The sequence below is a fragment of the Solanum verrucosum genome, unplaced genomic scaffold, assembly GCF_900185275.1.
Source record: "Solanum verrucosum unplaced genomic scaffold, falcon-dt-bn FXZP01000009.1, whole genome shotgun sequence".
Classification (NCBI taxonomy): Eukaryota; Viridiplantae; Streptophyta; class Magnoliopsida; order Solanales; family Solanaceae; genus Solanum; species Solanum verrucosum.
Genome location: NW_026020231.1, coordinates 5,059,369 through 5,072,353, shown reverse-complemented (window position 1 = coordinate 5,072,353; position 12,985 = coordinate 5,059,369). Strand labels below are relative to the sequence as shown.

Here is a 12,985-nt window from a genome sequence, read left to right as displayed (position 1 = left end):
TGTACAACTTGAGGGATGAAAAGACAGTATAGTTATGTCTCGTAAGAAAAATTTACATGCATCAACTAAATTAATGATAGAACAGTTGAGCATTTTAAGAAAGACACGAATACATTGTACCTACTAAAATCTGTCCACAGTTCGCTTGATTGACTAAGGGTAGGCCTCAACATTCTCCATATACAAGAGATATTCAGTACTAGTAAATAATGATATTAAGTGATTGAACCAATGTGCCTTAAGCTGATCACTAGAGTCTAGAACCAAAAAGTTTATATAATACTGATGCAAGTGCAATGGACTGAGCAGCAGAAGAAAAACAATCATAAAGAATTGGACAATCAAAGGTATGGAAAATTGCATGAATAAAGAATGTAGTGTAAAATGATGAAAAAATTAAGAAGCAAGGTGCAAGTGTACAATACAAGAAGGAAAACCTTCTCCCTCTTGAATTATTGTTGGATCATACGTACAGTAGTCTTGTTCCTGCTACTGATTAATCAAGTCAGTTCTGAGGAAAGACATCTTGGCCAAAATTTCTAAATGCAGCAGGACTTTAGCAAATAACTATTGGAAAACTGAAACGTGTCTTAAATAAGAGCTGCGACTTTCTGCAGAATCTGGAGACATTGATATGGAACTGTTGCAAGCAGGGACGGAGCCAGCTTGCATGAAGGGGAATCCTAATTCCTATTAATAAATAATATATGTACAATTTTTGTGTATACATAAAATGTTTGATTTTCGTTACATTACGGAAACTTCTAGTGTAAGGAATAGGGATAAGGTGGTTTAAAACTTGTTATCTAGGGAACATGAATAATTACTTATGTATAAAGTTAATCTTACCAGTTTCAATAAAAAAATCACTTATGTATAAACATAAATTAGTTTTATAGTTTCATACACCCAACTTACATTTTGGGTCAACTTAAAAGAAGGGTGATTACACTGTGAAAGAATGCTACAAACTAGGATGTTCTGTGAATCGTATGCTTGAGGAGTGGGGTCCTGGAAACATGTTTGGAGAACTAGACAGCCTCATAATTCACAACTGCCAAACTTAACGATATATTACATTTTAGCATGAACAAGACCTAAATAAGACCCTCGTGTATAGGACTCCCCAATCATATATCTACTAAACCCATTGTACTTGCATAAACATAAATTATTATAAACAAGACATAAGCTTCACACAGAAAGTCAGCCTAAATTCCAGGACTGCAATTCAATACCCAATTATTCATTTCTATTGGAGTGTCCAGTCTGAATTGAATTTCCAAATCATAATCCACAAGATACATAAGCATCTGAACATCTCAAACCTTATCTAAGCTATAAACTACAGAAAGTGAAGAGATTAGCAGGTCGGTGTTTCAAAGTACCTATCTCGCAAGAGGATCTCCAGACAACTCAGTGGGGGTATGCGTCTCCATACTTTGATTCATTTTGAGCTCCTCCTCATACTTCTTCAATCTCTCGTTCCACATTTCCTTCAATCACATAACAGTAATTTATACAGGTGATCGCTCTTTGGCGTAGGCAATTTAACCTAGAATAAGAAAAAGAAGATCGCAAAACCTTGTATTGAAGTTCAGCGCGATGCATAAGATAGAATCCAAGAATGCCTCCAAAAATAGTTCCTGATATAATTCTAACATATCCCCATCTCGGCGATTTCATTGTTCTCTCTTATTTCTAGTCTCCGTCTCCGTTTCCGATTGTTTTCCTTCGATTTTCCTCTTCCCCCTTTCTACCCTGAATCCGAAATCTGAGATTATTGACTCACATATGGCTCTTCGAAAGTGGGCCACAACTCACTCCTATGATGGGCTCTTCCAACTGGGCCGAATAAACAAGTTTGTGCAAGGATAATCCATATTTTGAGGGTGGTATTTAAGTTTTGTCCTTTAAAGTTTAAATTGATAATTTGTACTTTAATTAAAAGTTTTAGATTAAAGTAGTATTATTTAGGGATAAAGGTCTGAAAAATACCTCAACTTTGGTTGGATTTGTTGTTGCGATACTAAACTTTCACGAGGACCTTTTACCTCCCTAGACTATTTAATATCGTATTTTAAACATATATATTTGCCCACGTGGCCATAAAAAATAATGCAAAATTATAAATAATAATGTGTCCACGTGGGCACATATATACCTTTAAAATACACTATTAAATAGTTCAGGGGGTAAAAAATACGGTATTAAATAGTCTAGGGAGGTAATAGGTACTTATGAAAGTTTAGTACCACAACAACAAATCCGACCAAAGTTGGAGTATTTTTCAGACTCTTATCCCTATTATTTATGACCTAACTTTGCAAGGTTGAAATTTAGAATTTTTTTACCTCGTTCGACATGAGTTATGTAGTATTTAATTGGGAAAATTGTATGAAATAGCAAACTGTTAATTCAAATTAAATGTTATAGCCATAGTTTCTTTTATTTGTAATTCGCAGCAAACATTCCATGTTTTTTGCCATTCCATTTGTATACCGAAATATACAAATAGACCAAAATATACAAATGCAGGACCCATTTGTATACCGAAATATACAAGTAGACCCAAATACATAATTTTTATGTATATGTATACCGAAATATACAGATTAATAGCTATAGCATTCATAAAGTTTGTTGTGGAGCGCAATTATACAAACTATAGCTATAGCATACAAATATGATTTTTATATTTGCTAAACCTAAAATTTACTCTATTTAATTTGCAAGAATTAGTTATTTACTCTATATAAGTGTAGAGAACTTTTTACCTTTGTCCAACATAAGTTTTGAAAATATTTATCTTATTTGACAAAAGTTCACTATGATAAGTTATGCCTCTAAAATATAACTTTTTGTGGTTTTGAAACTAAACTTACATATCTATAAATAGAAATTCTATGGAAACTAAGTTATGTTGTAGCTTATAGATTTTGATCTTCTATGGCATAATGTTCTGAAATTGAATTTATGTCTTGTAAGACATTATTTATGTGTCTTGTGGAATTTTTTCTTCGTAAGACATAATTTGAGTCTTGCAATTTTTTCTTTTAATGTCAAGGTATCTTGAACCAATTATTTATTATTACTTAGTATGTTGAATGACAAAAACAAAAAATCATTCATTCAAAAGATAAAATTTAAAAAGGGACAATTTCACAAATAGCCATTAAAAATAACTTAATTAGGCTCAATGGCTATAGTTTGTTAATAACGATTCGTAGCTACATGTTAGAGGGAGGAGAGAGGCGAGCAAGAGAGGGTGAGAGTGGAAGAGTGAATTGCATTTGTATATCTGTCGAATTGTATATGTATATCGATCAGATGATTGTATATATGTATTGTATATCTAGTGAGCGATATTGAGAGAGGGAAGAGAAAGGCGAGCGAGATTGGGAGAGGGAGGAAAGAGACGAACAAGAGACAGCTGAGCGTGGAGGGAGGCGAAATGTATTTGTATATCTGTTATATACTTGTATATGTATATGTACAATTTATATATATAAAATAAAGGTGCACACACTTTAGCACCTCAACACCTATACTAAAGCGCCATTTAAGCGAGGTGAAGCGTATACCCTGGGCTTCGGTGAGCTTCAGGGATTAATGAATTTAAGTAAGCTTTAACAACATTATCAAGAAGCCAAAGAAATATGAAAATTAATGTATCAAGTATGGTAATTCAAGAGATTTTAGAGGGAATAAGGAGAAACCTAAACAATATATCATTATTTGTGAACCTTTTACTTTTGAAGCTTGTACTAATTATTATAGCATTGCATCTATTCGACTCAAATGAGCATCTAAATAAATTTCAAGATAATTGAAATAAAAAATTGACACAACGGAACAAGTCAATTGTCAGACAAGAAGAACAATATTCCTATTCTTCTCATCACTAGATGGTTGATGAAATGCTTGTAGTAAATTTTAGAATCCAGTGCCCCATGCTTTGTGATTGTGAAAACCTCTTGTAACTTATAGAAAATTTAGCATTAGAAATTCCAAGTTGGATATAGCTCAAGCCACATTATAAGAATTGAATTTAAAATTCGACACAATGAACAAATCAATTGAAAGGTAGGAAAGAATCTAGTCCATTCTCTCCACCATCAGAAACCGAATGCTCCTATCTCTCGGCAAAGATCGTGTGAGTGTGCAGTTATGCTTCGGATGAAAGGAGGAGAAGTAAATCAAAAGACAGTAGAAAGAATAAGATAGTCGATGGCTTAATGGGAGCAGATATCATGCTATGCTAATGCACAACAGAGAAGCTATATGCTTTCTCCCTTTGAATAATCAAGTTCTAGTATAACAATCAACTTAACACAATGATTTTAGTAGCATAAACGATATAACTACAATGACTTTAAGCAACTTGGAAACAACATCATCAGCTAAGAATTTACTAAGAATTAATGTATCATTCTTTAAAAGTTTGAACAGGACTTGCATAAAATATGTTATGTGCAAAGGAATGAAGACCTCCACACTTGAAAGCAGATATTAGACATTCACTACATCAGTCTTCTAATGGAACCTCATCTACAATGCTAAAGATTCTATAACAACTGAGAAGAAGTATCGACAAACAAGTCCCAGACACTCGACAAGTCTTTATGCTCCTAAAACATATGAAGTCCTGAATCAATTTGAAAAGTCCCAATTTTATATGCAGAGGGCATGCTATTGATGTTAAGCAGACAAGTTGAACCACATAACAGCGGCTTAAAGATTACTATATTTATACATTATATTAGAATGTAAAAGCTATGTTGGTCAGACTATTCAAAAATATCAACGAGTGCGTGTCGGATTTGCCAAAAATAATGTATTTTTGGAGAATCCGAGATGGGTGCAGCATCAAAAGTAGAGAGTCCGCGCATCTAAGTGTAAAAGTACAATAAAAATAAGAAATTAACTGGATCCACGTCATGCTTTAAGTAAATTTAGAGGTTCAAATAGCTGAACCCGTGACCTTTCTTTTTTCTTTAGAAAAACAATTGAAGAAGCAAGCAAATTCCTCCCTCCTAATAATAAGTTGTTGGACAATGTCAAATGTGGTTATCAATGACTTGCTGCCTCTTGAGAAAAGAGGAGAAAGTGGTTGTGGCAGCTCAGGTGGACAAAAGGGATGAGGGAGAGACTTCACCTACAGGACCAAGAGGGAGGAAAAATCCTCATAGAGATGATATAGATTTAAAAAAACAAAGTAGCAGCAAGCAAACTGCTGGTTATACAGAATCAACAGTTCGTTCGGAGAAGTTTGATGTAATTTTGCTGCATAGCATGTGCAATGGAAGGGAAGCATTGACAGCTTACCGCAAGAAGAATGCTAGAACGAAAACCACGGCGCAGAAGGGGCAATCAAAAGGATCTACTGTAGGGACAGGCGGCTGCGGGATGAAATAGTGTGTCAAAAAGGAAATCGTAATTTAAGGTCTCTTTTAATAAAATTGTGCAGAGACTCTTGCCACCGATGATTGCAGGAGTGCAACTGAACTGCTGAACCAGATTAGACTCCATTCATCTCTTTTTGGAGATGGAAACCATATATTAGCTCATTGCTTTGCAGATGGTCTGGAAGCACGTTTGGCAGGCACCGGGGTTCTAGTGACACAGAACCAATGATGTCCAGCCAAGAGCATCTTCATTCATACAAAAGGGAAAGCCAGAGAAGGGGGCCTGCTGGAAGCCCTCGCCCCAGATTTATACGACACTCGTCAATAAGAGAACATCAGCAGCTGATTTTTTAAAGGCATATCATTTGTATCTAGCATCATGCCCATTCATAAGATTTCATTTTTCACAAATTCTACAAAGTACTAATTTCACAATAAACACCATATGTGTAGTGCTCATTCCTAAACAATGGTACACCTTTACTAGTTACAACATACATACAAAATATACACAAAACCACATCCACACTCTAGGACACAACATCCAGTCCAATTCTATTTCCTTGAGTAGGATTTTGTAATGTCCAAAAGGGGCCGCGTAAGTACCCTATCCTGATTCAGTATCCTCTATATTTTTCTGTACAAGTGACATATATGTATTACAAAGAAACACCCAAGATATAGACAGGTCCGACTCTTGTTAGGGCTACACTTTAACGGCTGCTGCTGGTTTGCCCCTCTTTTCTCCTGTTCTTCAATGATTTCTGGCCAGGTTGCTGCTTCATAGAAGCACCTACTAAAATTAGCCGAGACATAACATAGGCCAATAGTTCTTCATGATGGGAAAATGTAAAATCCAAATGAGCGTACTCAAACTCATTATATGACACCTCCACACCTGCATCCTTCATCAGCTTATAATGTTTCCTTACCATGGATGGCCTGATGACCTTGTCCTTACGCCCAGCAACAAGATCAACTGGAATATCAATAAGGGAATAGAACTCCCCCAAATCTAAAGGCTGAGGGGAACCATAAGCTTTCATGTTCGCAGCTGCACTCCCATAGTCAAACATCATAAACTTCCGAGTGTGCTTGATCTGTGCCAAATGAAGGGCCACACGGAATGAAACAGCTGGCATATCATTCATATTGTAGTGTGGCAACCCTAAGACTCCAACCCAATTGGAGCTGTCTCCACCAACCAAATAACTGATGAGAGTTTGCACAAGGCCTCCAACTGCTGGTAAGTTATGGAAGTCTCGGGCCAACTTGTTAAACAACATGCGGAAAAACCGAGTGGGAATATAGAAAGCTGACACAAAAGGGGCAAGTAGAGGAGACAATAGCAGGAATAAGCATTCCATCATTGTGAATACGGGATTGGAATCATGATGAAACCCAGCCGGCGATAATAAGATTAATCTTGAAAGCCTATGGGGCTTTACCTCAATTCGACGTGTTAAAATGTACATTAAAATAGCAGCTCCACCCAAACTATGACAAATTGCACAAAGTTTGTAAGGCTGATCATTGCCACTCTCTTCCTCCACAATTTTTTGGCTATTTTCCAATTCAGTAACTTTTGTTTGGTGGATCTTCTCTATCATTGCAGGTATATCCTGTGTCCCATGCTCATTTATGGAGTACTTCCAGTACCTGCATGAAGATGCCATACTTGGGAGCTGAAGTAACTTGATAGAAATTCAGCAATCAACAAAAACATAAAATATGAAGTTTATTTTCCTTTCAAAAAAGAGGTCAAATGACATTTCAGACACAATGGGAGCTGCATGAAGTGATGCACTTACCGACGTGAGGATATATTCTTGTCAATGTGCTCTCTCGACACCAATCCCCGGAAATTTCCTAGGAAAACATCATACCCTGTAATCAAGAAACAGAAGAATGAATACTACAGAATTATCTCAGGGTAGTTTATAGTATATGCACACCTATAGACCAAAATATACAAAGAACAAACCTTGATCATAGGCTGCAAATGCTGGGGAACCAACAACTCCATTTGATACCCACCTGTAAATCATATAATCATGGAATAAATAATGATGCAGTTGACAATTAGAACTGATCACTGCAGCAACTCTTAATAACACAATTGAAAATTGGACTGATCTTGACAATATTTAGGCAAGAAAGGAGAAGTAAGAAATAAGAACGGCAGAGAACCAATATTACGTACTTCCGAAGTCCTTCTATCTGATCAACTATCATTTCAACTAAAATATTATGGAAGTATAATAACTCATACGCTTAGAAGATCTCAAAAAACAACTTGCGATTTATGCCAAAGACAGTCGGTGTTAACCAAAGTACGCAACAAGTTGAATACTATGCATAAGAAAGGGAAAATGATTTTGAAGAGTTAGAAGACATGTGAAGCTCACCCCATGGATGAATCAAAAATCCCATGTTGTAGATAAACAACTTTTCGAGCATCACGTCTGCAAAATCAAGTTAGAAACATCAAGGAACATCTATAAATGGACATCCACCTCAAAGCTGTAGATATAAAGATATGGTGATGATAAAAAGAACCCAAACCTTGGAATTCTCTCCAAAAGGAGAATATATCCATCATCAGTAACCACATGAAGAGCTTCATATGGGTATCTACAAAGGAAAGAGACACAAGTTGAGACTGGAATGCTAAACTTTATTTGAAAACTAATGCACACTAGTTATGAATACAAAGAGTTTAATACACACTTCACCATTATGTATTGGTGAGGTTGCCTGAAAATGAACTGGTTTTACTACAACTTCTGACCAACCAAGTTTTCAAGTCTATAGAGGATAATGTGTACCCAAACAACACTGACAAGACAAAAATATAACTGAAAGTCCACAATTTTTATAATCCTGTTTACACTTGTAATTTCAAAATATTTCCAACATAATTCTTGTCCAAAAAGCAGTATGTCCAACCAGTTTAGACTGATCATTATAACTTAAATGTTACTTAGTATTTAAGGAAATAAGCATTCGCTAGGTTCACTGGATTAGTGACAAAAGACACTAATCCAACATTATGCTAATCCTATCCAACACTTAAAAGACCTCTAAAGAAATTGGAAATGTATATTTTAAATCTAAACTTAAGAAAAATCCACAGATTAATAAGAAAAACTTAACAAATCTTTTTAAATAGGATTGGAAACGTCCAATCCCTTTCACTGTGTATGTAAGATTTTTTAAAGAAAACCATGTATGCAATATGTTAAATTACATAGGATGCAAGCAAAATCCCTTACCCAAGCTCTGTAATGACATCTTGACATGTCCGAGCATCCGTATTGAGGGAATGAAAGCCCGTTTTCCGTTGTCTTGGAGTAGGATCACTCTCCGAAAGGGTATCCACAGGAACAGAGACACCTGAACCGACAGTGGGAACGTCCACACGACCACTGTTGTCAGAAGAAAACCACTTAACCAATTTCTTCAAGGTGTCTATTGGTGAAAGAAGACAGTGTGCAGCCTTGTGAAAAAAATCAAAAACAGCCTCTATGGTGATCTCAATTGCTAGATGGAGGTCCTACATGTAAAAAATTCAGACCAAGTCATTTCCATGAAAAGTTACAATCGAGGAGAAAACAAACAATTGTATAGCATATAAGGGACAAAGTGATTTCTAAAAGACACCATTTTTATATTCCCTATTCTCCTTTCTATTATTCTTCACTTTGGTATTGTTCTTGAGCAGGCAGTGCCAGAGGAATAGGATGTTGGTGATAAAGCCCATCAGGAGTTAGTTCAGATGCTTGGTTGCTTCTGTTTGACATAAGAACCAACAGAACTACTTAAGTCCAACTTTTTCCAAAGCCATCAGGAGTTAGTTCAGATGCTTGGTTGCTTCTGTTTGACATAAGAACCAACAGAACTACTCAAGTCCAACTTTTTCCAAAGCCGACCAGAGTGCCAGAAGGCTCCTGCTAAAGCAGACTCAGGAAAAGACGGGGGTCAACAGGTTTCCCTACTTAATGGAGAGGCTGCTTCCTTGTTTCAAACCCTAGTCACTCATAGAAACACGGAGCACTTCTCTGTCGCCCCAAGGCTAGCCTTCTCAGGTCCAACATTTTCCTTGACATTAAAATGGTAAACAGGAAAACTTAAAAGCTAATTAAAGTTGTAGTTCTTCACACCCTTTCTTCACTCAATTTCACGGATCATTTTCCTTAACCTGCTCCTTGATGTACTGCTTAAGGAGAGGAGCCTTTTCCGATCACCTCCGCTATCACAACCCCACTTATCATTGATAAAGTTCTCTTACCCTTCCATAAAGGGCAGAGTCAGATTGTCTTTTCTTTTCCAATTCAATCTAGATAGGTTCTTTGCTCCCTCATTACAGTTCTTTCTCCCATGTATTTTCTCCTTGTTATTTTGTAATATAGTAATTGTTTTCAGATACGAAATACATTCCTCTGAATCTAAGGAGAACCAGAAAAAGGGAGGCTAACTATCTCGCTCATTCATAGTCTCTCTTCAGGAATTGCGTAGGAAATTGTAGACGAAAGAAAGTGAAGGTAGCAATTAAGCAGAGTCAACATCATATGAATGTTGGAATGTTGGCGTATTTTTGAGTCAACATCATATGAAATAGAATGAAGTTTTCTATCTTTCAATTTGCTTCCATTTCTGAATCAATTGGTTTCACCCTTCCATACATGGAAGAGAAGAAAAAAAAAAATGGACGAAGATTAATGTTACGCGAAAAGTCAAACCTCAACAACGCCACGTCTTCTGTCAGTGGCAGACTGGATAACTTGATCCCTGAGTGTCTGTAATCTCTTCCTAGCTTGTACATGGGAAGACTGAAAATTCTCAGATGTCCAAGAGGCTCTACGGCCCCTACTCAAAGCATATATAAACAAAGGTAGGCCCAACATAAATTTAATAGGGAATAGGAGCCATGAGACGATGTATCTGAACCAATGCATCCAATGCCTGTTCCGCCTTGAAAGACTGCGAGCTCTAGAAACCCGAGAACTTTGTGACAGTGGAGATGGAGGACAAATGGTTTCATCAGTATATTGTTCTTCTTCTTCTGATGAATAATCCACACTTGAGGAGGAGGTATCAGAATCAAAAGAATGTTCATGGATGAACTGGTTAAAAGATGAGGCGCCACTGTGATCACCAAGAAGGTAATTGTTAATACATTTGCATTATAAAAAAGACATTAATTCAAAAGCCAAAACAGGGTAACATGGAAAAAATTAGAAAGCTCACTTCTCCATCCACTGTGGAAGCCGAGGTCCACGAAAGGTTGGACGAAGTTCCCAACCATGTATGCCTTCAAGAATAGTAGATTTCCCCGGCAATATCGTCAATAATAGTGCTGACACTCCATTAATCAATCTCACAACATTATTCAGCGACTCATAGGTCAATGTCTTAACTGACCTGAGTAAATGTTAACAAGAATCAGAAACATCGAATGATGCATCAATAACAAAACTTGCTAAAGCTAAAGACAAAAACCTACAGCCAGAAAGTAGCGTGAAAGTAACCCTAAGGATTTCAAGCTGAATAAATATTACAACGTAGGTATGAGATGATACAGCTGAGTATGAGCTAGTTTTATGACTAGTAACTTCAGAGCTTATTCCAATCCATCCACCCAAGTAATAGTGCTGACTTCTAAAGCAGTGGATTATCTAATATCATTACGAAAAGTTCCATCTATTATATTTCCTTAAAAATAAAAAAGGGCAAAGAAATGAAGGAAATCATATAGATATTGAGCTTATAATGTTGTCCTCCACTCAACCAATGCCCTTAAGGCAATCAGTACAATTAAAAAGGAAACTTCTGCAATACTTCATGTTTATCCCACTGTATGAATAGTGGAGATTATAGCTAAATCTATCCAAAAAAAAAAAACAATTGTTATATTAGTTTGACTACCATAAATGGCATCAGGAGTAAATACAAAGAAGCTAGAGGTTCAAAAATAAGATGTGGAACATATTGCTCTACTTCTTATTTTCTTAAGCTCTGGCTGATCAACTGAACCCAAAACAGAAACTTAAACACAAAATTGCATTTTTTCCCACCAAAACTTAAGCATTTAACAGTTGAGCAAGATGTACACTCATACGTCAAAAGAGATAACATTTCTGCACCTGAACTAGGACAATCATGGCGAATTTCAACCTCTGAAACAACAATTTTCCAAAAGAAACTTAATGCGAGAAAGCAAAAGATCACAATCAGATAAGCCTCAATCCAATATCAATAAATCTTCCATACATTCCGCCCCCCCTCCATTTCATTCCAATCAGAACCACTATACGCCTGAATCGCATACAGGCATGTACATTATGTGTATATTATACACATAACAAAGACGAGAAACGAAGAACTTACTCTTTGGTAACAGCAAGGGTATGGTCAACGAGCCGTTGCATCGGTTGCGACAACGTAGATTATATTTGGATTAGATTTGGTAACAACAACAACAAATAATGGAAACCGAGTAAATCGATATATCTCCGGGAAGAAAAAAATATTCAATCGAAATAACTGCAAACTAATTTCCAAAATTCTCCGGCAAGATAGAGAGAGAAAATGGATCCGTGCCCGGCGAAATAGGAGTCGGTAAAGATATAACACGCCCGATTCTTGCCGTCCGGAATAAGTCGGTTTGTGGTCTGTAAAAATGGTTCCCAAATTGCAACTTGGCATTCTATAATTGGATAGAATTATTTCAATCGCTTTCTACCCCTGCAGTGACGTGTCGATGACTACACGTTTGTGTTTATATATCCATTCGACTCGAAAGTCAAGATACGCTTGATTTAAATATTTCATCATATTGCAAATACAGTCCCTGAGTTAGTGCTGAATGACGAGTAAACGTCTAATTTAGTTAGAAGGATAAATAGTATTCTCATTTTTTTTCGGAGTAACTTGAATGCTCAAACTAGCATTGATGATAAAAGCGTTCTATCACTAAACAAATTTCACTTTATCAGATTGACACATCATATGTTAGAGACGATGCGATACGGGGATAAATATCTATAAAAATTGACAATAAAATAAAAATTATATAATATTTTAATGAAACTTTTTGAGTGTTCGTAAAATAATGGTAAGAAAGTAAAAATTAAACAAATGTGAAGGTCTCTAACTCTCTCTTATAAATAGGAAAGAGTCATTTTTCTTCTATTGGTGAAAATAATTTTCTTCAAATTACTTTCGTATTGTGTTGAAAGTTCAAGTTTCCTTGTATAGTTTAGTCTGAATTTGTGTTTTCTTGTTTCCATAAATAGAACATCGATAATAGATTACATGTTACACAAAAGTTGAGAAAATTTACTCTTATTATACACTCTTTTTGATATTTTAATAGATATTTTGTACATGTTATTTTATCTCATTATTTCAAATCATGAGATGAAATCTTTAATTCTTCAAAAAATAGATTTGAAAATTTTATATCATGATTTCACATTTTTTCAAATACAAAAATTAGCCCACATTTTGTGAAAAAAATCCCACCATTTTACATCCTCCAACCGTTTATTTAATATGCAAACAAAAAATATCAA

The 12,985-nt window shown here is 35.8% G+C and overlaps 1 protein-coding gene and 1 long non-coding RNA gene across 3 annotated transcripts; both read right to left on the bottom strand.

Moving 5' to 3' along the window:
* Nucleotides 1–1,158: 1,158 nt before the first annotated feature.
* LOC125832157 (uncharacterized) lies at nucleotides 1,159–1,726 on the bottom strand. The gene is made up of 3 exons (XR_007443220.1): nucleotides 1,585–1,726; nucleotides 1,389–1,496; nucleotides 1,159–1,224 (listed from the first exon to the last, which is right to left on the bottom strand). It is a non-coding gene; the product is annotated as an uncharacterized LOC125832157 (long non-coding RNA).
* A 4,035-nt stretch (nucleotides 1,727–5,761) lies between these two features.
* Nucleotides 5,762–12,145, bottom strand: LOC125832363 (uncharacterized). 2 transcript variants are annotated; one of them, XM_049511505.1, is made up of 9 exons: nucleotides 11,799–12,145; nucleotides 10,659–10,832; nucleotides 10,151–10,556; nucleotides 8,684–8,964; nucleotides 7,974–8,042; nucleotides 7,817–7,873; nucleotides 7,393–7,445; nucleotides 7,220–7,295; nucleotides 5,762–7,067 (listed from the first exon to the last, which is right to left on the bottom strand). In XM_049511505.1, the coding sequence occupies exons 1-9, from the start codon at nucleotides 11,837–11,839 to the stop codon at nucleotides 6,122–6,124; spliced, it is 2,103 nt and encodes a 700-aa protein (XP_049367462.1). In that variant the 5' UTR covers nucleotides 11,840–12,145; the 3' UTR covers nucleotides 5,762–6,121. The 2 variants fall into 2 exon arrangements, with proteins under 2 accessions (XP_049367462.1, XP_049367463.1); XM_049511506.1 differs by lacking the exon at nucleotides 11,799–12,145 and adding an exon at nucleotides 11,555–11,681.
* Between the last annotated feature and the right edge of the window lie 840 nt (nucleotides 12,146–12,985).